Source organism: Fringilla coelebs (genome assembly GCF_963513975.1).
Source record: "Fringilla coelebs genome assembly, chromosome: 8".
Classification (NCBI taxonomy): Eukaryota; Metazoa; Chordata; class Aves; order Passeriformes; family Fringillidae; genus Fringilla; species Fringilla coelebs.
The window spans coordinates 17,317,520-17,344,686 of record NC_140066.1 but is presented as its reverse complement, the minus strand read 5'-3'; the positions used below and the strand labels follow the sequence as shown (position 1 = coordinate 17,344,686).

The 27,167-nt window shown below is 47.1% G+C and overlaps 1 protein-coding gene across 1 annotated transcript in view; it reads left to right on the top strand.

Moving 5' to 3' along the window:
• The window catches only part of TLL2 (tolloid like 2), a gene marked incomplete at both ends in the record, with an annotated part of 82,455 nt that overhangs the window by 14,365 nt on the left and 40,923 nt on the right, over positions 1 to 27,167 (top strand). Inside the window, one exon of the mRNA XM_084209907.1 lies at positions 17,008 to 17,118. Within this exon, the coding sequence (XP_084066033.1) occupies positions 17,008 to 17,118 (111 nt within the window). The remainder of the gene's footprint in view (positions 1 to 17,007; positions 17,119 to 27,167) is intronic.

The following is a 27,167-nucleotide window of genomic DNA, read 5'->3' as shown; positions in this document are numbered from 1 at the left end:
TGTGGAAGTTCACGAGCTGTCCTCATTCTGTTGGCACCTGGAAAGCATGAAGTGGCAGTGCAAGTCCTTTGGGTAGCTCATGCTCAGTATTCCCTGCTGATGGCAGAAGCCTGTGCATTTAGTGTAGTGCATTGGTTTCTCTCTTCAGGGGAATATTTTGGGGTTTATTTATTGTTTCAGATCTGTGAAGTTCCTTGGGTTTTCTGCCCCAGAATTTCCCAATGGCTGTTTGTCCTCTATGTAGGACTAGTGGAGCAGATGAGGTTTCACATGAGTCATGACAGATTTTCATCATCAGCTGTGTGGGGGTAACAGGGTGTATTAGCAGCAAGCCCAGAGAAATACACTGATGTGTTCCCCCTTTCCCTGCTCTCTCTCCCATTGTAGCACACCTGTAATCTTTTCTGTGCAGTCAGACCTGGCAGGGAAACAAAGCCAGGCGAGTGAAGCCATCACCAGCCATGGAAATAATGGTTCCCCATCTCCAGTGACACCCAGTTCCTGTGTGACAGTTATGCCATGTCCTGCAGCAGGGACACTTTTGATGTTAAAGAACACTGTGAGCTTATCCTGCCTAACCAGCATGTTAGTTGCTTTGTTTGAGGAATGTGCTCCGTTGGAAACTGAATTGTGTTTTCTGAGCTGCCTTGAATATTACTTTTCTTAACATTCTCAGGCTGTTAGACTCTGGTAATACCTCTGGTTATACTCTGGTAATACCCCTTCTTACCAGTGGATTTGCCTGCTTTCCGCTCTTCAGTGTCTGATGGTGAGGGAGCTCCATCCTCTCTTGCACTAGGTGTGTGAAGGTTTGCTCCCCACAGTACTGCAGGTCTGTGCAAAATCTGGAGGGGAATGAGAAAAGCACAGCCTGAAAACCTCCATGTTAGGCCATGCTGCTTTATGGTGGTTTTTAATCTTGTGCAAGGTGTGTGCCATGCAGGGAGCACTGGCATTTGATGGGTGTTGGTGTGGCTGCAGAGGGATGACTGACAGAAGGGGGAGCAGATCTGCTGCTGCTGCTGCTAGGGTGTTAGAATAGCTGAATAATGGAAATGGTTTTTGATGGGGGCAGCCCTTCTGGAAAGTGCCTGCATTGTGCTTTCCACTGATCCAAAGGTGGCTCTGAGAGGGTGAACCAGAGGCAAATCTCTGTTCTCATCCTTTGTGCTTATGGTGGCAGGGAAAGGGGTTTGCTACTGCTTGCTCAGGCTCTCCTGCTGAGCTAATCCCCTGTCCATGGCATCTTCTGGAGGAGCAGGAGGGATTGAAAACCAGCAGCCACTGGAGCAAACACCTGAGCACCACCTCTTCTTTCTAATCCAGGATGAGTGTCCTGCAGTAATTGAGCCACTTTCTCTTTTGGTGCCTTCCTGCTTTTTCCAGCAGGGCTGGTGACCCTCCCTGATGCTGATGCTCAGGGTTAAAGCTGTGGGACAGGAAGGAGATGCTACTTTGCTGGTTTTTGGGTTGGAATTTTCCCTGACTAGTCTGCCTGTGGCTGGGAAGTGCTTTTAGAGCCTGAGCCAAAAAAGGGCTTCATTGTCTCAGAGCAAGGCTAGCACAGAGACTGTACTGGCACTGCTAAATTCTGGCAACTGCCTCACAGCAGCTCTGGTCCCTCTCACCTCTGCTCCCTGCTTTTGTCAAACTGCAGCCTCCCAATTCAAAGACAGGCACACTCCTCACACAAGACTTTGCTATCCAGAGGGCACAAACAGCTTGTCAGGGGAATAACTTGTTCCTGTAATGATACTTTATTAGAGCTGAGAAATGTCAGGATTGAAGTTTGCTTTCTACCTCCAGCCCTACCCTGCTTACATGTTGTGATAGTTGCTAATGATGTGATTGCATGGCACTGCTTAGGAATAGGTGCAGTGGTGGGGCAGAGGGCACTGGTTTGGACAGACATCCTTTCTCTACTCTTGCAGAGTTGGGGCAGTACGCACAGAGCAAGGATGAGAAGAGATCCTTGCTAGCCTTGTGCTTTACTGGGTGTTTGGCATGGGAGCATATGGATCACTTGCAAAGTGCCAAGTGCTTGCTGTCAGGAAGTGGGGAGCAGAGCTTTGACAAAGACTGGGCTAATGCACAGGGCACAGCTGAGGTGTTTCAGAGGGGGATGGCCAGCAGAAATGTTATGATTTATATGTTTATGTAGTTGAATATTTACAATGTAAGCTTATGAATGTTTGTGAAGGCCTGGAATGAGTATCTCTGACTGATGCTTTGTATTCAGGACAGAACTGGAAAGCAAGGGTTGGGCGTGCTGAGGCAGAAGTTCACCCACTGCCTAAGGGTCCAACAACTGCTCTCTGGCCCAGCCATGTCCACTGATGCTGCAGTCATGGCCACTTTATTCCAATTTAAAGCTGAGCTGCTGTTGAGGAAGGTGGTCTTCCCTCTCATCCTCCTTCTCCCAGTATCAGCGATCTGTAGGAACTGAGTACAAAGAGTGACTGATCTGGTTTTTACTCAGAACCAAAAGGTTTTTTACTTTCCAGTCTTCTGAATGCTTGTAGTAGCACAAGAAAGTCCATAGGAACAAGTGATTGGAAAGGAAGATGGGATGTAAAGAGACAAACCCAGCTGCCTCTGGGAGAGTAAATGAACAATTCTGCAAGCTGCATACAATCTACAGTTGATGGTATTTCTGTTGTGCATGTGCTTGTCTAATCCTGCTTGCTTGTCTGGAGTCATGGCTGCAGTTAACCTTCCCTGAGAGACCCTACAGTTTCCATGAGGCTGCAGGAGGTTTCATGTATTGACAATCAAATATGACTGGAAAGCACTCAGGATGAGTTAACAGTTAATGGCAGTGTGAAAGGTAGATGATATTTGCATATGCATGAAGTGTAAGCTTGTTGAATATCATCTTCTTCTGGATGCCTCAGGGAGCAGAGCTCAGCTCTGGCCTTCTCTGGGAGGTGATGGATTAATGATGCCTCCTTCAAATTACTGAACACTATATTTCTGTGCTGGCTTTTCACATCTCCTGTAGTGTGATGCCATGAAAATGCCATGAAAAGCCTTTAAATGGCAAACAGCTTCCACCTGAGATCCTCCTGCTTGTCCTGCAATCTACTAGCAATTATATTTTGTGTGAGTTCCACCACCTTGCCTTTGGAGATGGTGGTGTGTTGATTTTAATTCTATTCCCAATCTCCAGTGTACTGATTCCTAGTCATGAGAAGACTTGTACTTTCTGCAGTGATATCCCCAAAAGTGAAGAAGACTCTGATGAGGGGCTTGGATGTGTTCTGAGCACTTTCTGACACCAGTCTTCCATTACTGCAGGCTCACTTGTGCTCCAGGCTTTCTGCACAGTTTAGGGTATGAAAAAACTCCTGTAATTTGGACCCATGGGAAGAGGCTGAACTGGAGAGGACCCTGCACTAATGGTGGAGGAAGCAGGGGTGGCTGCTGTTAGTGTGCTGAATTGCACAGCATTTTCATTCATTCCAGCTGTTTAATGGGATTACACGAGGAGTGGCTTCTGCCTGCAGACATTTAGTGCCTATGGAAATCTGCAGCTGTCTGAGTCGGTTATGTGCAAATCCCACACCTCCCCTGTGCACAGGAATTTCTGAATGACGGAAACCATGTGAATCAATTGCAGCAGTAATTCTTCATGTGCTTCACCCAATATCAGACTCGAGGGGTATTTTCTGTTAACTGTGTCTGTGGTCCCCAACAGAGGGGGGGAGGGAGGAGATGCTGCAAGGTGGCCACTAGATGTAGGAGTAGGATAGCTTTGGTGAGTGTGGATCCCCTTCCCCTGAGCCCTGGGAGACAGCCCCCAGTGCGAGGCAGTGTGGAGCTGGATGATCTCACATTCCACTTGGTCTGACTGCCCTTCCTGCCTGTGAAGTGGCACAGAGTGGACACCCTCCACCCTCAAGCAAAGGAGGGGAGCTCCAGCACATTGGTGCTGGACAGCAGTGGATGGTCTGTCTGATAGTGGAGCACTGAGGTGGAGGTCTGGGACATCCAGCTCTGCCCTGGACTCTGTAACCATGAAATAATCACTTCTTCAGGACAGGCTGAGAAGTGTATCTTTGGACTGCTCCTTGAGGCACCTCTTTGGTGCCTGCTCCAGCAGTCTCTGTCTGAAGAGACAATGTGGGGTTTACTGTGCAAGGCCAGTTCCAGCAGGCACAGGCTCTGCACTGCACTTCTCTGGGGTGCAAGTACAGCATGCCATTGTTGACAAGGAAAATAGTGGCATCCATTTACTTTCCCCTTTGAATTTTTAACTCCTCCTATTAGCTTCCTGTCCATTTCCAAGTAGAGATATTTAGTATATGCTTCCCTGACTGGATCTACCTCTTGGAGAACAGTAACCCTGGGTGAAGGCCTTACTGACAGTCCTCCCATCACACACCTACAGACCATTAGTTTGGATTTGGTCTAGCTGCAATATGGCAAGTGACTTCTTGGCAGGCTGGAATAGAGAAGAAAGCCACTGTGTGTACTTTGGAAGTGAAATGGTAGCTTCTGGCGTCACAGCAACATGTGGAATCATGAAATTATAGCTTATATGCAGCTTCATTTGTACTTTGAACATTTTCAGCAGTTACAGCCTGGTGCCCAATGGAAATGGCTGGATAAGGACTGAGCAAAAATCATGCCTGTTCTATGAGTAAGTAACTTTTTCTGGAAGAAGGAGCAGGATACCCTGACAGAGGTTAATGAGCCACTGGAACAGATGGCTCAGAGAGGTGGCAGCTGCCCCGTCCCTGAAAGCACTCAGGGTCAGGTTGGATGGGGCTCTGAGCAACCAGATCTAGTTCAGAGTGTCACTGTTCATTGCAGGTGGTTAGAACTAGACCTTTGCAGGTTCTTTCCCACCCAAACCCTTCTATGACTGTATGATTTCCATGTGTTGAGGTGTTCACCACAGGTCTTTTCCAAAGCCTACCCACCCTGATCTGTCAAGTGTGTTGCTGCAGTGGCACGATCCCAGGAGGAGGCAGTGTTTGGACCAGTCAGCAACATCTGACTGAGGAAGGGGCTGGGGAAGCCCTGGCAGACCTGGGAACAAAAGAGCTGTTGCTCCAAGATGAAACTTTTCTCTGTGGAAGCCAGACAATCTTCTCATTTATTTGCAAGTGGCATTTGGTCACAGCTCTTTGGCAGCATATGGAAAGTGTTTAAATTAGCCATATGAGCCATGCGTGAAACAGATGCATGTTCTTGAGCAGGCTTTTATGGTTGATGTCTGAGCGAGTGAAGGGTGCAGCTGGCTTGCTTGGGAAGTGAGAACATGTCCTCACCCAGATGTAGTTAAGTGCTTGAAGCGAAACAGAACTAGCATGTTCAAGAATGTATCAATAAAGACCAACTTCTTATGGGTACCTACTGCATAATCAATGTGAATGGGGGTAATGGCACTTAACCTTTTGCTGCTTTCCTGGCTGCTCCTAGCTGGAGCAGGATCAGCTGTGTCAGAAGAAGACAAGGTGCATGACTTCCTTTCTAGCATCTTCCACTTGTATGCTGGTCTGTCAACAACCTACTTTAAAACTCCAAGGTGTGATCAGAGCACAGTTCTACACCTTTCTGAGCAATCTCAGTAAATAGAGTGTAATGAGATCTGGCTGAAGAAAACAGAAAACTGGCTGCTCTGACTTTTGGGTGTGAACCGTGAGAGCAGTTTTGTATGGTGAGAAGTTGCACCCAAAGCTGATGCTTCTGTAAGTGGAGCGGCAGCAGCCTCTGAAGCCCTGTGGAGCTCTGTACAGTGAGAGGAGCTCACTGTACAGAGGAGCTCTGTGTTGCTGCACAGTCCTAGATGCTCACTGCAGTGTGCATGGCTGTGACAATAAAAATGCCCTTGAATATCGAGGACTTTGACTTTATGCATGCCAACTGTGATGGGATAGACCAAGGGGGAGTCACTGAGAAATCAGTGATTGTTGCTGTAGATGTCTGGGTGACTGAGTTTAGCTGATGTGGAACAGTAACACTGAAATACAAGAGCAGAGCATTTATGGCAGGGATGCTCAGAAAAGGGGGAGAGGGCAATGGAACATTTTGGGGCATCAGAAAGAACCATCTGGAGGAAAGCCATGGCAGGATGCAGACCTCTCCTGTGAGGGCAGCCCTGTGATTTTGTGTGCTGCACAGGCATGTCTGCACAGTGCAGTATTTATAGAGGGGTGTGCTGCTGCCAGATTTGTCGTGCTTGCCATTGCAAAGCAGACTGGGAGAGTGCCTGCCAGAGCAGGCTGGCTCCATCCTCTGCCCTGTGTCCACAGGTTCCAGAGAGGCATTTGCACTGGCTGCTGGTGAGCCTTGTTAGCCACGGAGGGGACACAGGAGATCCTGCTTACTCTGTATACATGATGAGGCAATCCCCTTGTTTTTCCAGGCTTTTTGTAGGGGTTTAAAATGGACGGGGAATGACCAGAGGGGCAGGTGGCATTTTAGGGGTTCTAGAAGCAAGTGTGTCTCTGAACCAAGAGTAGTTTCAGCAGCCTGTGCTGACCTTCCAGCACAGCCCCCATCTGGGGCACCACTGTCTCCTGCAGGGTTGTCCCCTTCTGGGGAGCCATGGCTTTGAATGACATGACACGAGAGGCAGGTTTCAGTGACCAAGGTGAATTACTTGGTAAATATCTGTTTCTGGGCAAGTTGATGATACAGGGAGTTTGCCTGAGGTGCACAGTGTGCTGTGAACCCCCTTCTCAGACACTGGGGGGCTGAGCCCTTTCCTAGGCTTGTGGACACCACCCTGATGAGCCTGAGCAGCCCTTGTGTGGAGGGGATTCCCATGGCTGTAGCACCAAAGGTTTCAAATGTAAAACCAATGCATCTTCAAAAGGAGCAGGTGACCCAACCAGCTGTTTGTGAGGACAAACACTGATACTTTGACTGATGGATGAACCTGGTGGAGCACCTCTTGTGATGTGTTTTGACCTCTCATTTGTTTTTATTCATATGGTTCTTTGGACTGTTTTTGCCAGCGGTGGGACTCTCTGGGAAGCATCCTTGTCCCAGGTGTTGCTCTGGTAATGTTTTGGGTATTACAGGAGGTGGCACACTTCACTTTGCAAGGTTATTTTTGTCCTCTAATTATTTGTGGTGAGGCCAGTCCAGGATGGTGACTGACAGCAAGGAAGGGCTGTGTTCCCTGCCAGGGTGAGTGATTTCCACTCCTCCTGCTGAGAGCGCCACTGTAATTTTTCACGTGTACTATCTCCTTCCAGGGAGTGTTTGGAAAGTTTGCTTTTTGTAGAGCAGAGTGAAGAAAGGAGATAAAGTCTGCTGGTCTCATTTTGCCTTTGGTTGTTTAGGGGTTTTTTTTGTTTGTTTTATCGGAGGGGAAATAAACTTTTTTTTTGCCCCTTATTAACACAGATGCAATGTTTAAGGCTTCATCACAGCTCAGCATGTGCCTGGGACAGTGCTGATGCTTACTTGGGACAGTTCTCTCCAAAACTGGAATTGCCTGGTGCTGTGCTGGGCTGTGCTCACCCATTTCCTCTGCTATCACCTCTTTTTGCTGATGCTGTGACTTTGCATCTTGTGAGGGCCCCAGTCCTGCGGGTTGCTGAGACCTTCATTCCCTGGAGTGAGCTGTGCTCCTTTCTGGTTTGCAGAGTAGGAATGTGGCATTTGCCTGCTTCCTGAGATCTCATGCAAGGATGACTTTTTCTTGTCTTTTTTGCTGGGTCACCTGTGCCTGGCTGAAGGCACGAACTCCGCTGTAATCTGGGGTGCCTTTGGTTACATCCCATGCACCCACCATGCTGTCAGTGCTGCAGCCACTCTGGCTTCTAATCTCATTCTGATCTCTTCATTGTGGTGTTTTTGGCAACCCAAATTCCCCACCCAGGCCTGAGAATTTAACATCAGCACATTTGCATGACTGATCGGATTTGTCTCGCTTCTGTGACGACATTGTTTCTATGGAAAATTAATGGATTCTCATGTTGTATTTTTAATGGCTGAAACCACCTCCCTGCCCACCCTCCCATCCCCGAGCTTTCAGAAGGAAAGTCTGTAAACAGCTCAAATTAGCTATCCTCCATAAATAGCTCCCATTTCTTTCCTGCCTGCTGTCCGTTTCTTTTTTCTCTTCCAATGGTGCTGCAGCACTCCTCTCCTGGTGTTGGTGGATAAAGAACAAAGAGTAAAATGAGCCTATGTTTGCTTTCCTTGTCTGGCCCTTGAATAGATGTGATCTATCATGAACTGCCTCCTTTCATCCAGGACCATGTGGTTTTAAATTGTCAGCCTGCCTTAAAGTTTGCTCCAATCAGGCCTGCTTTGCCACCTTCCTTTTTTGAGGATGCAGCTCAGTTCGTGGCTCCTCTTCTGTTCATTTTTGCCATGAGCCAATTTCCTCCATGGGGTGGGCAGGTGACAGGGAATTTTCTGCCTGTTTGGGGTTACCCATTCCCCTGTTGCAGTGCCTGGGGTGAGAACAGCGAGGTTTTGACACCTGTGTGTTTCTGGCCACTGAAGGAAAAACATCCCTCCCCAAAAGATGCAATTTGAAATGAAATGTGTTTGGGGTGGGGGACAGTGCTTAGCCACTGCACCATTCTAAATGAAATTAGAAGAGTTTTAGTCTTAAATTTTTATTCTGTCATCTCTAAGGTTATGTTTCTCATCTGAATTTTGAAGAATAAATCCAGGGCAAGTCCCATGGTAGGGGAATTATCTGAGGAAAAGCTCTGACCTGGATGTCTCCTCCCAACAGACTGGAACTGGTGGCCATAAGGCTCAGAAAGTCTTGTGGGACAGCTGCTATGGGACATGCAATATTTTAGGTCAAGGTCTCCTAACTTGTGGTACCAAAACCAGTGGTGATGAAAAAGAGCCTGAATTCCTGAGACAGAAAGTGCTGGCAGCCAGTCTCCATGCCTGCCCTTGAGGTGTGCTGGGGTAAGGAGGTGATCCCTAACTGCTGGTGCCAGTCAGGCCTGGGTCCCCACCAGGCAAAGGAGAAGGTCCCATGAGTGGAGGTTGTTCCATTGCTGCACAGCTGGGCTGCAGCTGGCTGGCCTTGTGCTGGGGTGTGCTCGCTGCTCAAGGTCCCGACTGCAGCCCCACAAGCCCGAGGGGGGATGCTGTCTCTTGCTCAGCGTAGGTCAAGTTATGAAGGACCTCAGCTGAGCTTTTTTCCTGCCTTCTGGTTTTAGGTCCAGGTACCTGCAGTACCAGACCAGCCTGGCAGCTCAGCTAGGAGGTCGTGTTTGCCAGCAGAACAGGCTTTCCATTAGAGCTTTGGTAATTGAGATGCACTGCTACAAATAGCAGGCAGGAAATACAGGGACCTGATGTGTTAGTCACTTAGGACAAAACATTGTCAGTTTTTTAGGCAAAAATGATGAAGATATGGAAATGAGGTGGTTGCTTTGAATTTTTGTGGCGTGGGGGAAAAGGGGGCAAGAGAGAATCTTCTCTGTGCTGGCAGAGGCTGTGCTGAAGCAATGGGCTGTGCAAAGTGTTACTTTTCTGGATGCTATTGTTGCTTGGGGCTTTGGATTATATTAGCATGGAAAAAATGCCTCCAAGGGAAGGGGCACAAATCACAGCCTGGCCAATAGGGAGGGAAAGAGAACTATAAAACAGAAAATCAATTTAATACTCAGTGGGTGTTTGCAGCGTGCTCACCCTTCCTTCAAATTGCCAAAGGAAAGATTAATTAAAGTTATATTGAGCAGCAAAAATGATGAAGGGGGTGAGATGGGGCTTGTGTAGTTCAGCTTTCTCCATAATTAATTGACAAAAGCATTCTTGGATTTCATTACCCAGAACCTTGCCATTTCCTGCTCTTAAAGGGCAGCTGAAGCAATGCTGGATTTCCAAGACAGCATTGCTGCCTTGCAGGTTGAGCTAACAAGGGTCACTTCATAGGCACCTGGAGAAAGGGCTTCTTCTGTCAAATAGTGCCCCTGGGTTATTTATGGGTCTTATCATTTAGGATCAGACCAGAAAATCCTTTTATCTGGTTATGGTTTTGTTTCCTGGTTCCCATTTCTGTATGCACTGTGGGGTGCGGGTGTTGGCAGAGGGTGGAGACAGCTGGTTCTTGGGTCTCTGGTCTCTGTCTGCTGCCTCCATTTAACCAAAATAACTTTGAGCAGGGTGTGACAAAAGCTGTTGGAGAATCGTGGCCGTGGTGGAATGGACAGAATCCAGGAAGGATACCTGTGTCCACCAGGGAGCAGGAGGGGGCCAGAGTTGCCTGGTCAGGAAAACCAAGTCAGTTGCTGAGCTTGGTTTCACTTGAAAGGGAGTGAGGTCTCCAAGTGAATTTACCTGCTTTTGGTGTGGCTCTGAGGATGTTTGTCTGTCTGTGCTGGGGCAGAGCTCAAGCTGCATGTGTTCATGAGTCCATGATAGCTTCTCCCTTGTTTCCTGCCTACACAAAAAACATGGCCGAGAGGCGCGCTGCAGGCTGTGTACAGCTTTCAGGGAGAAAAATTCAGAGATGCACAGCCAGATCCCTCTCTCATGCCAGCATTGCCATGGAACTTGCACCATCACCTGGAGCAGAAAACAGTGTTATGAAGCTCCCACAGCTCAATTTACTCCCTATGGGAGCATGAGGGGCTAAGCCAGGTTTGAGGGGCTGAGCTGGGCTTTGCCCCCGTTCGAGGGCAGCAGCTCCTGGGGCGCTCTGGGTGCTGGCACCGCTGCCCGGCCCGGGCAGGCTCTCTCTGGAGGCGCAGGTGTTTAACCATTTCAGGGCCCGTAGAGGGAGCTGCTTTGCTGCTTGTGGCATGGATTTCCAGCTGCCTGGCACGGCATTCCAGCTCCGTGTGCTCACACGTGCCCTCCTGCACCGCTCATTCTACAGGGAATGGGTTCCTAGATTGCTGGATTGGTGTGACTGCCGTGCTGAAGTGGAAAAGATGAAGACCTTGAGTGAGGAAGTAACCAGCGGCAGGAGAGCTGTGAATTTTATCATGAAAATGCCTTTCTCCTAACCTGATTCTGGCAAGCTCTATTGCTTGGTTCTTGGTTAAAATAACATGGTATTCAGTCCAGGGACAGCAAAGCTGGGCATTGTGCGGGCTCACATGTGTGTTTGCACTTTTGAACAAACTCAAGCCCAAAGTATTTCTTTGTTCCTGCCTTGTCCCCTCTCAGGATAGGAAATCCATTGAATATGAATCAGGATTTCTGGCCTAATTGGGTCTCCTGCAGATCACTTCCCAAGAGAGGGTGCTTTGGGAGCACGACACATGATAATTTAGGCAGTTTACCTTTCTGCAGAAATCTGAATAGAGATTTGGACTCTGATTCCCAGGAGATTTTGATGCTTTTGAAATAATTTTTGCCATTTCGAAGCAGACCATGTTCATAGACATTCCTATGCAAACTGAGAGCAATTTCTGAAACAAAATGTGCTCCCTGGACAGAGGACTTCCCAGTGGAGACAGAATCACCAAGTCCCTATTGCCAGGAAACCCCACTGATGCCAGACACCAGCTCAGACTCCGAACAGCCTTGCTGAGTGGAGCTGGTTACCCCCAGAGCCTCCATGGCAGCTCATCCCCAAAGCTGGCCAGTGGGAAACATCTGCTCCTTCTTACTGGTGAGAAACAAATTGATCTGGATGAAAACACAATGGCTGAATGTGGCAGTATTAATGCTTTTTGTTAACTGGCTGCTTGTTTCCCATCTCCCTTTGTTTTGAGTGTTTGATGCTCGTGGTCTGGGATTTTTTCTCTCTCCTCTTTCACTGGTTTCTGCCTTTTGAGGCTTTGCTTTTCCCTCTGACACAGCTGTTACTTTGCCCTGAGGAATGCATTGAGTTTTTTCTCTAAGGTATAAATCTTAGCATACTTCACATTATTGTTCTGCTGGTTCCTGTGCCAGCAGGAGGTTCAGCAACAGACCTGTCTTCCTGCGAGAAAAGAAATATGGAGGTGCTGGGAACGTGCTTTGATCTGTTGATTTATTTTCGTATTGTTAGGCTGCACAGTGTTAGCCTGAACGAGAGCCTGGCCAGCCCTGAAAATGAAATCTCCACCACCCAGACCTGTCAGGTTGGGAAGCATTCTGCAAATGCTCAGAAATAACTTGGCATGTTTTGGCCAGCGCCTGAGGGGTTCTGCTGCTGTTTGCCAGGAGGTGGGATGTGTTCCCGTGTCCACATGTGCCCAGCACCCCTTGCCAGGTGCTCCTGTGGCTCAGGTGGGAGGGACATCGGTTTTCTCTTCTGTTATTTGGATGTGGTACTGCCAGCTCACGAACAAAAGGAACTGACTGCTGCCCTAAGGTGCCTGATGGACAGCAGAGGTGTGCGTGGGGACAGAGATTGTGCCTTAGAGATGAGGTGTGGTTGGTCTCATGGTGGGGTCAGAGCACGTCTGGGTTTGCCTGAGGCACAAACAGACTCAGGTGTGGTTCCTGGGTGACACAGCTGAGTCTGTGCCCCGCAGGCTCTCTCGGCTGCCTGCCTGTGATGCTCACAGAATTGGAGATGCCAGGGTTAATTGTGCAGGCTCTTCTTCCTTGTGTATTTTGTACTGGCGCAAGTCGTGAGGTACCTGTGCTTGGGAACCCAGCTGTTATCTACACACAGGGGCTGGGAATGCTCATAAAAACTCAGCTTGAGTGGTGAGGATTGGTGAAGCAAATCTGAGGCACTGCTTGGGTTCACAGGGCTCTTGGTTTAACCTGCTCATTCCTGTATTGCCCTGTGGGACACCTGCTCAAAAAGAGCAGCAAAATTGTGTGAGAACTCTGCTGGAGGGACTGACAGGAAATCTGCCACTGTGAGCTGTGCCATTAGCTGCAAATGCAGAGCAGATCCTTGAGCTGGTGACACAGCTTGGTGTCACCCCAAACAAGAGGGCCCCTTTGACTCAAACTGGAAGACATAGTCTTCAGTCTAAGTTCAGATCCCATTCAGCACTTAAAACCTGACATTTTTTAATTAAAGCATCAGATGTTGAGTCTGTATTTGAGGTGGAGTAGGGTGCTCTCCTGGCAGGCAGGGTGTTCATGTTTCCAAAGTCTCTCTTTCTGTCAGTCTCTGTCACAGCTGGTTCTGAGCAGTGCTAGAGGGAAAATTGCTGTGCTCTTCCACAGTGTGCAGAGGGGCACTGCTCTGCTGATCCCTGCCACCAGGATAAACCCCTGGCCTGTGCTGTGCTGGAATGGGGGCTTCCTGGCCAGAGCTTGTGACAGGCAAATGGATGAAAGGATGAAAGCCTCCACCTTGGTGGCTGAAGATCAGTTCAAATGTTTTTCAAGTATGGAGTCATATTTTCCTTCTGGCAGCTGAAGTGGCTCGTGTTCTTGTAGAAGCTTGTAACTAACTGTGGTGAGGGTGAAGGATACCCATCCCCAGGAATTTGTCTTGAAGTGTTGTAGATAAGCCTGGTTTTAACTAATTGCAACAGTACATTTTGGGTTGAGATATATTTTTAGGAACAACATTATTTTGTTTTCTGTCTGAATACCATAAACTTCTTTTGGTGATTTATTCTTTTCCTTATGTGTCTTTGAAGGAGAGAAAACAACCCAGAAAGTACAAGATTCTTATTAAAACTGATGAAACACTCTTTTCATGGATAATGGTTTAAACTGTTGTGAACGCCTCTGAATTGAATTCTCATGAGAGATAGCACAATTATTTTTCTCCCCTGAAATAAGATTGTGCTACTCAGAACCAGGGAAAGAAGAAAATGCAAGTAGGAAATAGGAGAAGAGTGGCTTTAGTGGGGGGAAAAGCAAGTTGGAGGTGATTCACAGGGAAGAGGGATGAAGTTTTCAGAAAGAAGACACTTTGTGCTGTCACATTGCTGGGGACTCCCCAAAATGTTACTGTGGAAAAGTGAAGACACAGATGGTTCTGGGCTCTGGCTGTGGGGGAGGCACCTGGAAAAACTCTTGAGCCTGTCCTCTGCCCAGAAGGAAGTGCTCTCCTTCCCAGTGCCACCTGCCTTGCTTTCCTGGTGTCGTGGCACCCTGTGCTCAGCACACAATTCAGGTGACAGCATGTGGGCTGTTTTCCTGTGGGAGAAATGTGCTGAGAATGCAGACAGCTAGCCAGGCTGCTTTTTTCATTTTGGAGCTGAATTTGTTTGTTTAACGCAGTCATCCTTCCCCCTTGCCCAGGAAAGAAATGCTCTCTGGTTGCAGGTGCTGGGGGTGGTGAGGTTCAGCACTCAGGTGCTTGGTGCAGGTTACCAGTCCAGAAGAGGAGCAAAGTCTCTCACGTTGGCTCCAGCAAGCTCAGGAAGAGCTGCTCTGTTCCCGCTATCCAGAGGGATTAATGCATTTTCTCAAAGAAAAGCTGGCATGCTGTTGCACTGTGTGTTAAGAGTTTGCACCTGGGTGTACACTGCAGAGCTCTGCCAAGAGAAACTCTGCTTTCCAAGCTTGTTAGCCTGCTGTTTGGAGATTTATATGTTTTTGTTTGTTTCTTTTTTTTTTTTTTTTTAATTGGAAATCCTCCCACATTAAATTAAAACGGAGAACTCAGTAAAAGAAACCAGAGGGGATGGTTTCAGATGCTTTGTTTGCCAGCAGTCTCTGAACTTGTGACCCTTTAAAATAAAGTGCTTGGGCTTTCCTGTGGGACAGCTCCCTCTGGGTGGAGGCTTTCAGGCTTGCCTGTCTTTGGGAAGGGGCCTTTGATGGCACAGGAGAAGTTGCAGTGTAGCATTCTCAGCTGGGACTTCCAGCAAGGAAAATTGTTCAGCTGGTTGGGGACTGGGATAAATCATGATTCTGGGACTGCAGAGAGCTGGAAATAAATGCTGGGGAAATTCTGCTTTTGTAGTGGGCTATCTATCAGGATGATGTATTACTTTGTAACAGAAAGAGATCCCTTTGCTAGAAGTGGGAGTAAACTGCTGCCTTCCATTGGGAAGGAAACGTAACAATTCTGTAGGTGTAAATCCACGCTGCAGGCTTGCCCTGAACGCTGTGTTTTGGCTGCCTCAGCCTGAGAAACAGACTGTGTGGTACTCGTGGAAAAGAGCCACTGAGAGCCCAGGGTGGTGGCCATGAGTTGGGACAGTAGGTTTGACAAGGAGGCAGGGAATGCAGGTGGCAGGTGGCCAGTCCAGCAGTGACTTCCCAGACGTGGCTGGGGAGGTGGCGGGATGGCAATGGGATCCATGTGCACCTGACTGCCACATTGTTCTGGGCAAGGAATTCCTGAGGATGGATAAAATGCCTTCTTCTCCAATTGCAGTCACAGGAACCTATCTCACTGCTTTCTTCCACTTCCACTTTCATCCCAATCAGCCTGGGATGTTTGGCTGTACTGGTAGACTTGTTACCTGGGGGGGATCTGCCAGTGTTTTGTGTTCTTCTCTGTTCTGAGTGACGGCTTGGGTTGCCCAGGAGCTGGGGAGAGCCTGATTCTGTGTTTGTGTAACAAATGGAGGGTCTACCCTAGTTACTGATGATGTCAGTCTGTTACAGATTTGTCTGCATTAGCTATGTCCTCTTCTGGAACTGAGTTTTGGTGGCAATTTTAAGGAGACCTGGTCAAAAAGCTGGAACCAGCCTCTCTTGAGGCTGCCACAGCCAGGTAGACAGGGGAGGCAGCTTTGTCCCAGGAAAAGGGAGAAGCAGCAGAGTCACCCTCTGCTCATGCCAGGGCTCTGCTGCTTGTAGCAGGCAGTAGCAAGCAAAGATTTCTTTCCATGCCCACATCCCAGACCAGTGACATTGGCAAATACTATTGCACTGACTGAGGTGCAGGGATGCAGAACAGAGGAATGAAGTCCCGAATCAGAACCAGTACCGTGTTGTGTCAGAGAAAACTCTGAGTTAATCTTTCTTAATTCAATGGCCACAGATCTGATTGCCAGTTTCTGATATTCAGGCAAAGGTCCATGTTCCATTTGATCTTGGCAGTAAAAGTGAGATGATTGGTAAAGCACATTGGTCTCTATGTGCCTGACATGCTTTGATCAGTTATGTTTCTGGTGTAGCAATGGGATGTTTTTTCCCCTCAAGTAATGTAAATGCTGACTTAACAAGAGAAGTAAAAAGGAAATTTCATCAAATCTGGTCATCATTGCAGACAGTGCCTTGGTATTGTTCCTTGTTTGTCTGACTGAGTTCTCTTCAACTGTACCATTAATTAATTTGCTGTTTTTTCTAATTTTTCATCAGCCTATACAGGCTTCTTGTATGAGTTTTAAGAGCTCTGTTTGTAATCTGTTTATCTCTGAAAGATCTGCTAGGCTTGATCAACAGCCTCATTGCCTGTGTTTATTTTGTTCCAATTCTCAAAATGGTACCTGTTGGTACTGTGCAGCATCAACTCAGCCAGGATATTCCAGGGGTGTAATTTCTTCCACTCAAATGATTCCTAGTCTGTTTCTCTGAGCTGTGAATGTCAAGTGATCTGTTTGTTTACCTTATTTTGCTGTCTTCTGACTGATATTCCAAGATTTTCACAAAATTGAAAGCTCTGCAAACTTAAATCTAGGGAACTAATCCACAAGGGCACAAATAACTGGTGTTTCTCTAGCTAAGTGGAAATGGTAGGCTGGCTCTCAGGTTGGATTTGGACCAGTGCATTGTGTCTAGGTGTGTGAGATCCTGAAGCCTGTAGCCTTGAGGTGTGCACTGCCGAGCTCAAGCGCTGCACTGCTGTTCTCCAGTCTCGCACACACTGCTCACCTGGGGATGGTGCAGTGCAATGTCTCAGGCAGGATCTGAGCTGAGACTTACCTGGCTCCTTCACAGGAAAGAGGACAATGCTGGTGGTTGCCTCCTGCAGGCTTTAATGAGGAGTGAGCACCCCCTCTTTGAGAGTCCCACGTGTGAGTGAGTGGCACAAGGAATCTCAGGTAATCATCTCATTTTGGTGGATCTGTGTGGGACTTATGTAAGTGCTGTCACTTGGCCTCCGCTGATGTCCACTGTTGGAACTTCTAGAACTGCAGCAACCTTTGACCTTTTTCTGGCCACAAAGTCATTGCCCTTTATGTGTGGTACAAGCCAACTGGGAACTGTGCCTTCCTTCCAAAATAAAAACTGAACTAATTGCACTTTGTTTCTCTCCAGCTGCCTTTTGGGGAGATATCGCTTTAGATGAAGATGATCTGAAGTTGTTTCAAGTAGACAGAACTGTTGACTTAACAAAGCACTCAGATGGCAACACGAGGCACACTTCAGGTAAGGGCAGCCCTGGGGTGGGCATGCCTTCTTTGTCCTTAGGGAAGGGGGGCTTCCATTTCCCTGGTGATGCTGTTCCCACAGGCAGGGTGGTGTGTGCAGAGCTCAGCTGTGGCACTGAGGGTGGGATCCAGCTCGAACTTTGTTAAATAAAAATCAAGTCACAATTTAATGTAGCCAAATCCTATCTTGTCTGAGGGGTACTTTCTGATTGATAGCACTGGTCTCTTTCTATGAGGAAATACCTTTTTGCTAATTTGGAAGGAGATGTGTTTGAAGTTGGGCCACTCAGTTTGTCAGGAGTTCTGACTCTTATTGTGCTCCTTTTTCTTTTGCTGTATGATCTTAATGGAACTTTTTCAGCCGTCCACCTAGTAAAACCCATTGCAGTTGTGCATCCAGACTGCCCTAGAAGTGATATTCTAATCAAAATAGGGTAAAAATTGTGTTGATTTTCTATAAAGTGTGTGCTCAGTTTGTTCCCCTGTGCACCTCTAATGTGTCCTCGGTCTCATACCAGACCAAAGGTGTTTCTTACTCAGGATTCTGACTGGACTCCAGCTCTTAACAGTCTCTGAAACACTGCATCTGATTCAGAGAGCTCCCCACAGTTTTTTTCCCTCTAGTTCACTTTATGCTGCAAGAGAGAAATTGCTGGAAGTCTGACCTCTGAGAGGTACCAGAGGGACTGAAGACAAAGGTCAGAACAAATTTCTGTTTTTCTTTGCTGTTCTGCCTCTAGGTTAGCAAGTAGGGTGAGAGGGTGTGTAGAGGCAAAAATCACTGAAATTGTATGTTCACCTGACCCCTGTGCAACTCAGCCCATCTATCATTTGAAAGCACTGGTGGCTGGTTCTCTTTCCTTGCAACTGCCTAGCTTTGGCTTCAGGGCATCTAAGTACCATGTAGGTCTGGTTCTGGGGATGAGTGGTCCAGCTTCCTATTGGGATGAGTATAAAAGATGACACATCCAACACAGGCATATTTAATTGTCAATGTAACTGAAATTCTGGGTAGAGAAGGGCTGTCCAGTTCTTCAGATTATGGGTAGCTCCCTGGAAATGCTATTGTCCTGCAGTGCTGTGTCACTTAGCCCATCAGGTTTTTGGCTGTCACACATTCTTAGATGGTAGGTTATTAGGAGCAGAAGATCTATCAGAAAATGAGGACCAAGTGGGACAGGCAGCATTAATCTCTTTCACATCCCTTTGTTGATTCCTGAAGTTAGATGAGGACATTACTGGGAAAGCAAAGTCAGATATGTTTGAATGTATCAGTTTTCTCTGGGAACTTTTTTACTTGTCATGTCTAGCACATTTCTTTCACTTGGCACTGGTGCCAGACCTGTGCCATCTGGAAAGTGAACTGGGTTTTATAGCTCACATCTGTATCATTTCATGCAGGCACAGGTCTCTTACGGCCATGGCTCGTGTGGTGTGTTTGGGCCAGTCTCTTCTTTGCACTTTTTACTGATGCATCACACAGTGCTTTGCCTTGGGTGAGCAGAGATGCCACCTCACTTACTTTCCCTTGTCCTCATCTCTAGGAGGTTTCATTTGTACCCCTGGGAGTGCAGCTGACAAATGGGCGGCCCCTGGGACTGTGATGCTTTCTGCAGGGCACACACAGAGGGACCTCTGTGGTCACCTGCCCTGGGAGGGGCTCTTTGCATGGGCAGGAAGGGTTGATTTTTCCCTTGTGAGGCTTGTTTGACACTCTTGTGAATTGTAAGAGGGTGGCCTACTTCAGCATGGTGGGGGATTGGGCTCCATTCTTCCCTGGGAGAAAATCCTACTCCCTGCTTTATTTCCAGTGGGAAGAATGCAACCTCTGTACAGAAACAGCCTAAGACCCTTTCTGAATGGAAGCCCTTGAATGATAACATTTCAGAGTTGCCTAAAGCTGTTAATCGGATTAGTGGCATAGTGGAGGAAGTCCTTGGTACCTATATACAGACACCCAGGCTCTTGGGGCAGGGAGCTGCCCTTCTGACCATGTGTTAGGCCAGGCATTCTTCTTGCCCAGTGTTGCTCCCTTGTTCCCAGAAAATGCTGTTCAGCTGGGAGGAGAAGGGAAAATTGTGCAGTTTGACGCTGCTGGGCTCTTTGTAGGTGTGCTCCCTAATGGGTGGTGTGGAGCATCTGCAGCTGGCAGGCTCTGCAGGAGGACTGAGGTTCCCATGTGCTTAGGAGTGACTGGACATGGTCCTCTTGTGCTGCTTGAGGGAAAGTTTTGCCTTGGCTGGTAAAGACAGAGACTGTCAGATGTTTCAAGTTTTCCCCTTCTTCACCCTCTCCCAGTCATTGTCTAGAAAATAGCTAGGTACTTCTCTGGGTCCTTGAGAGAGAGGGACAGGGAATCAGAGAGCTGTTTGGATTTTGCCGTGGATCTCTGTCCCGAGCTTAAGTTCACAGCATGAGTGTGCTTCAGGCATGTTTTCTCCATTAATTTCCTGCTTGCAGAAATGCCATGGTAATTTTTCAGAAACTAAATATTTGTGATCCTGGTTGAGAGGGGAATGCCTTGAAGTTCAGTGTTTCCAAGCATTTTCTCAGCAACTATTGGAGTTAGTGTTTTATTCCTAGTATCTAAAAGCAATGGACCAAATGGCATTGTCTCCTTGGTAAGGTCACAGAGCAGGGTCATGGTTCCTTCCCTCTGAGGAATACTGGCACAGAGCTCTCTGGCAATCCCCTCAAAAACTGCTCATGTGGATTTTAGGGGTGGCTGTCTCCTTGGTGCCTTACTTCAGTGCTCTAGCAATGATGTTCATCTTTGGCTTTGTCTGGATTTCTCTGTCCAGTATACCCAGTTTCTTTTGTGTTACTGGTCATATTGGGAATTGACATTACACAGGGAATTTTATCATTTGTGTTATGCACTTAAGGCTTTCTGGAGTGCAGTGTATGACCTGATAGTCCTTATTCCTGTGAGGAGTCTCATTTGCTCCAAAGGAGCTTCCTTCCTAAAAATCTGTCAGGAAAAGAACAGGTAAAGCATCTGAAAACTGCAGTAGGTTTTCAGTAGCATCTTGTGTGCAAACATCCTGCATTAGATTACATTGTACAAGAAATTTTGCAGACCAGACTATGTCCTCCGTGTCACCTGCTCATCCTGCTATCACCGTGTGTAATACCATATAAAATCTGCCAAACGAGGAATTTCTCCTCTTCCTTAAAAATGTTTTGCTGCTAGAAGGAGGGGCAAACAAGGAGGCATATTGTTAAAATGCAGGTCTTAGCTGCCTCCCTATCTCTGTTTCTGTGGGATCAAGTTTAGATGTTTACTATGAAAATCAGGTGTTCTCGTGCAGTGGTGTTGAAATGGATGCCCTTAGGATTTGGACCTGTAGAGAGACAGTGATGGTTCAGAACATAAAGAAATGAATCTGTTACCTGGAGCTCTGCCAGTGAGTGCTATCTCAGCAAGCCCATGTGTCACCAACTCCTAATCATTTTGATGAAAGATTTTTCAAAAAATTTGCAGTTCTGAAAAGTTTCTTGTATTTTTTTTAAATGAAAATCGTTGCTTTGTGAATAGCTGCTAGTGAAAATATTTGCTTTTACAATATAATTTAATTTAGAAGAAATTTGACTGAAAGCTTTGAGGATTCATCTGCTACAATGGGAAAAAAAGAGAATCCAGAGGCAGGCTGGGAAATTGCAGTGCCACCTCTCTTTTGGACCCAAATGAGTCCCCTGGTGCAAGGTGATTGTCTGCTGAAGCATTAGGCACAGGGGAAGAAGACCTTATTTCTTGCCATGCCTCTTAGAGGTATGTGCCTGTTTAATACTGACTGGCTTGATTTAAGTTTTGATGGGCATTTTAGGGATTATGAGGACTCCTCTGATACATTACCCCTTTACCTGATTTTTGTATCATAGAGACAGTTTCTAATCCTGAAAGGCACCTCTGTGAGTAAGAAGGGCAAGTTTGTCTCTTCAGGGTTTGGCAGCAGCAGATCAGAAGCTGAGGGCATCTGGCTGCCCTCACTGATGCCCTGCTGTGCTGGGCTTGCTGCTGACTCCATATCCCACTGTCGCCAAGAATGCTTTTCAAGAACAGCTGAAACAGGTTTGCTTTACCTCTCATCCTGAGAGGTTTTGAGGCTCATGGCTTGAAGGCCTTGATGAGCCTTTCACACTGCCACAAATGGCTGGCAGAAGAAATTCAAACAGCATCTTTTGTAGCACAAGTAATGCTTCAGGTAACGGTGCAGCTGGGAGAGGGATATATTTGAACCCAGGCTCTCTGCTGAAATCAGGGGAGAGAGAGGCCACTGTCAGTGACTGGAGGCTCTGACAGCAAATTCATGCAGGTAATTCTCTGACAAATGAGGCAGACAGGAGTTCTGTGTTAGACCTTGTCTTAAGAGCAGGGACCTGGTTCATTGGCAGCAGCTCTGCTGTTCTTGTGTGCTGTGAAAATACAGTCAGCTGCTCTGCTGCCTCACCACATCTGCACATGGGCCTATCTGCAGCAGGATGCTTTGCTTTTTCTTGTTTTAAGATGCTCATGGTCACTGTCTCTGGTTGCATTCCTGAGGAAAGGCACTGATTCCTGTGTAATCTGGATTTACTTGCTGGACAGGTTGCTGGAGCGCAGCTCTCCAGCTGAGAGTTGTGCTACTTCAGGACTTCTCCAGTGGAATGCTTAAGGTACTGGTGGCAGTCACCAGCAGGGTTTCTGCTGTTTCACTTTGCGAGAGCTTCCTCAGTGAAGGGACTGTGGCCAGTTGTAGTGCTGCACATTACATCAGAGTCCTCTTGAGTGCTACTCCTGTGTTTCTAGTGAAATTTAACTTGGTGCAAAATATACATCTAGAAGACTGCAAAATCCAGGGATTTAGACCATGACTAACTGAGATTCCAGGGAAGATCTGATTTATGGATTTGAAAGCAAGACTGTCAAATTCAGCTGATTTGACACATGCTTGCCATCTCAGCTGGTTTTCCCATTGTAACTCATATTTGGTGCTCCACTGTAACGTCACTTGATTCAGGGTAGAAGGAGTGGACTTCAGCATTGCTGGACTTCACAGAACCACAGAATCATCGCATTTAGGACTGCTTGGTGCTCAAATTTTAATTCATTTCAGCTTAGAGCAAGTCTGTGGGTTGTGCTAACTTAACCTGAGCCGTATTGCTCATAGTTGGCCAGGAGCAATGCGAGTAACTGCGTACGTGCTGTAACATAACCCACATCTGTGAACTCTCTGCAGGGGTCTGCTCTTTCCCTGGGAAATCTTTCCTGAAGGTTGCTTCCTCCTGTGTGAGTAGAGGAGCATCTTTGTTCCAGCAGACCTGTCTGAGGGCTCTGTCCAGCTGTCTGCATACCTCCTTTCAGTTTTCTGCAGCACGTGACATGCACTCTGGGGATGTCTCTTTGCAGTCCAGGCACATTTTTAACAGGAAAAGAGGAGCCTCAAGGGTGGAAAGATAGGTGCCTAGAGCTGGCCTGATGCTGAGGTTTGGTTAGCTGTGCCAGATGATTTTCCTATGACTAGTCCAAATGTTTACCTCTGTGAGTCGATTCACTCAGGGGTTTTACCAGAGCAGACAGCCATGAAATGCATTTCCCACCGTTCTGTGGTTTGCTAAGGCAAAGCAGGAGCTCCCCTTTGGAGGAGCTGAGTAAGTCCTCTAGGGCTGAGAGTGTTCTTCTTTGCTCTGCTTTTCAGAGTCATCCCCTGTCCCCAATCTACCCTTCCATGCCAGTGATCTTCTCTTAGAAGAAAAGCAGATACTGTGCTTTTTTTTCCTCCCAGCTCAGTGTCTTACAGTCCTATTGCAACCTTCTCAGACTTGCCTGATTTTCTCCAGGATAAAGATGACTGTCTAGAAATATCGCATACCCTTAGCTGGTAGACCTTCTAATTCCCTCTGTAGTTAAGACTCTTCCACTAGAAAATGCCTATCTCTAGGTTTGATTTTTTTTCACACCAAATGCTTTTCTTTGTGGGTTTCTGAGTGGCAGCTTGAAGTCTTTTCTGGAAATAATTGAGAGGGATTTTCTCATCTTAGGGATGCACTTTTTCTAGTCACAGGACTAGAATCTGCCAGTCTGGTGTGTGATGGTAGGAGAGGAGAGAAGGTCATGAAGTCAAGATGCCAAAGCATGGAGTGTGCATATGTGCAAAGGGGACAGATCTCCCTTGGAAGGCTGGAGAAGAAGCCCTGAGTCAGGACAGGGGAGAAGTCAGATTGTTGGCCCCATCTGCCTGTTCTCAGGGGCTGTCCAGTGCCTTCCTGTGCAGGGAGTGCTGCTTGAGATCTGCCTGAGTAGCAAGCAACGAGAGGTGCTAGAGTCTTTGCTCCACCTGTCCCACCAACAGATAGGCAGGCTCTGATTTTCTTTCAATTAAGGCCTTTCCAGTATGGTACGTTGCTTTGCAACCAGGTGGGACTAGTGGGCTTGCAGTATTCCTTTACACACTTGGCTGTGGTGTTCCAGACTTGTGACAAACAGAGAAATGAAATCCATCTCCTTTTTCCCTTTTGTTTGTGATAAAGGTTCTGCAGGGCATGGTAAAGACAGTCCCAAGCAATAGGTGCTGAGAACACCTGAATGGGCAGAGCACAACCTGAATGACACAGCCCCGTTACTTGCTCCACATTTCCTGTGGACTAAGATGTTCTTTTTCCTCTTGTCCAAGTTCCCAGTGGCAGCTGGTCACATGCTCCACAAAGTTTGTTTTGTAAATGCACTTTCCCTGAAATCAAGTTTTCTGGATGGTGGCCTTCCACCTGTCAAAATAAGTGGTTTGATTTCTGCTTTGCAGTCAATGTTCAGCCTTACACAGTTTTATTTTAGTGGTTATATGAGTGCTGCAATATCGCACAAATGAATCCATCCAAGCAATAAAGCTTTCTCCATTGTAACAAAAATCCCCAGCTATTTCAAACACTGCCACTTACTCATTCTTAGTGGAAACTTTAGTTGTGCTTATCTTGTGAGTCACAATTCATATGCTTCTTTCAGAAATCATCCAGGAAGGCGAGTAACTCAGTATCACTCTTGTCAAATGCTGCAATTCAGAAATTAAATGGCATGGATTTTGTTAATGAGCAATTAACATTATTTAACCCCCCAAAAACATCTGCAGAAGCTATCCATTGATGCCGTGGTTCAAGCTGCTTCCAAACAGCCTCTTTCTGTAGTTTCTTCCTATTCAGTGTGGTGCCACCATCAGCTCTGGGCATGGCTGCAGCTCTGGGCCTGGCTGCTGCAGTGCTCCTGCACAGATGATGCCAGATCCCTGCTGCTCCATGCTTAGCTATGCCAGGTTTTGGCTCCCAGCCCCACTACTTTCCTCATCTCAAAGGTCTCTTGGGCACATCTAAAGCACCTGGAAGTTGGTACTGGTTGGCACCATTAACCCTTTCAGGAGCTGGGATAATCACAATGTAGGAACATCTATAACATCTGATTTCTGTTTGCAACTGTCGTGCTCTTGATCGCTCTTAATTAAATTTTCTTTTGCTCTCGTCTACAGCTGGTGTATCACATTTGGAGTCTGTTGCTTCTACTGATGCCAGAAGAGTCTGAATGGTCTTTTGTATTTAAGTGGACGTTATTAAATAGTTTTATATTAATTAACTGTGATGAAGGGAGCACATGGGCAAAGGTACTTGAGGAGATCAGTTTATCCATATGGAAATTACATTGAAAGTTAAATCCATTACCCTAATTGTAAAATTTGACTGTGCTTAGCCAATAACTGTGGCATTGACTAAATCATGCATTTGTGCTTCAGAGCTGGGCAAATGCCTCATTTCCTTGAATCTTTGCTCAAATGAAAAATTGTATTTGCCTCAACTGCATAAGCTGCCCCGTCATTTCTGAGAATGTTTTAGGCAAATGAGTTTGGAGGCAGAAACAGTCCATGAAAGAGCAGGGTCTAGTAAGCTCTGAGAGCAGTCACTGCAGGATGGTCACTCTGAAAGACTGGCTGGGCTGTCTTGACCCTCAGGCGCTCTTCTTTAAAGCTGGAATCTGTGTCCACAAAATAAAAGTTGCTTACACTGGTCAGAAAAATGTCTGGAAAGTCCAGGGAACAATCAGTTGCCAAAATGGCTTGTTGGACAATAGCAAGCCACAGATAAATTATAAGTTGTAAACTGCTTGTGGTTGATTCTGAACAGAAAGGGGTTACATTTGTGGAATAAATGTGTTCACTTTGAGCCACTTGTTCAGGCTTAATTTGGAGACAAGGCTGATGCTTGTAGCTGCAGTGGACAAAACCCCTTTGCTGCAGCTCCCTTTTTCAAATGGTGAGGACAAAGTATTTATTCAGCTGTCAAGTGGGGAAAGAAAGCAAATTAGTTTTAGGCTGGAACACTGGACTGTGTTTGCTGTTGTATTTCTGAGGCCAGATGGTGACTTGGACAGCCCCAGGGAATGGGTAACAAGTTTCTCCAGGGCAAAGATCAGAAGCAAAAGGAAATATTCAGATTAAGTTGCAGTTCCACTTCCTAGAGAAGAAAAGGGAGTGTGAGATGCATCAGGCTGTGTTAGGGAGGGGATTAGCCACTCCTTTTCTTCAGTTGTTGCTGTTGCTGAATCCTGGAGTGTCTCTGTGGTGGAGTGGGTTTGAGACCCCGCTCCCCCTGCAGAGCACAGCTGTCCCTGGGAAGGACAGGGCAGCACCCGTGGGGCAGGGAGGAAAGGGAAGAAAGGGAGGAAAGGGAGGAAAGGGCCTCTGCCCTCAGTCCTCAGCTCCCCACAGCTCTTCCAATGACAGCAAGGGATCTGGGCACCTCTTTCACCAGGGAGTCAGGGAGACCTTGGGGAAGGAGATGCTCTAAGGTTACCTAACAGTGGCTACACTGGGTTTGTGCTCCCGGTGTTTTAAGTCCCACTTGTCTGGCTGCAGTGCTGGCTCCTGCCTCAGTTTCCCTGGTTTGGCAGTTGGTTTCAGGTGCTCTTTAAATGGGCTGTGGTGGAGCTGGTCGGTAAACAAGCAGATGGTGTCTCAGCTATATCTGCTTAGGCTGCTCAGCTGCCTGTTAAACATGGTTCAGGCTCCCAGGGCATAAGAAAGTACCAAAAGCTCTCCAGGAAGCTCCAGGACTGTGAGTGTCTGAATGTCTAGCCAGGAAGAAAGGTCTCTCTAGTGGCACAAAACATTCTTCATGGAAAGAGTTTTAATTCCATTCAAATATAATTTAGTTTCCCATGTAAGTGTTTTCATTTTGAGTTAATTTTTATCCAGTATAAACAAGGTGGGGGGAAAACAAGAGGATTAGGAGGGCTGAAGGGGAGAAGTGGCCTGGCTGGGCTGCTGGGAGCAGCAGGCTCTCTCTGGAAGCCCCAGCTGGAGCAGGGCAGCACAGGGAATAGTGCATGGCCCTGTCTGGAGCAGCCTGGGCTGCACTGAGGCTGAAGAAATTGGACTCTGCAGGTCAGAAGGAAAGGAATGTCAGCCAAGGGGGGCTGTGGGGTTGGTGCTGTCTACTAGGACAGCAATGGGTGAACCCAAGCCAGCTCTTACAGTTTCCTTATTGCCTCCTTCCAAAAGAGAGACAGGGAGGCATGGTGATTTTTGTGAATTGAGAGGAATGTAATAGTGAAGCAGACACCTGTTAGGAGTAGATCTTGCTCCATCAGATTGACAAGAAATCAGGTGCAAGGGGATGGGGACAGTTGATACTATGCATTACTCAGTTTGTATGCTGGGAGGGGAGAAGTCTGACACCATGTGTGGGGATGTGGCTAAAAAACAGAGACACTCACATGGCCAGGATACTCATGTGCCCACTTCAGAATTTCATCCTCACTTGCCACAGTAAAAGGACTGTACTTGCAGGGCTCTTTGTCACTGGAAGAAGCCAGTGAGATGCACAGGTTGTAGGTAACTTCTTTCTTTCTTTTATCTTTCATTTTTCTGTCTTTTCACCCTAGGGAACAGAAGTGATTGTTACAGCCCACGAGAAAAGACCTCTTTCAGTCTTCTCAGTCCTTCCTTTTAACCAGAGTGTTGATCCCCTTAAGCATCACCTCTCAGTGGAGAGGTTGGGTCAGGTTGTCCCCTTTCTTGCAATGCCTTC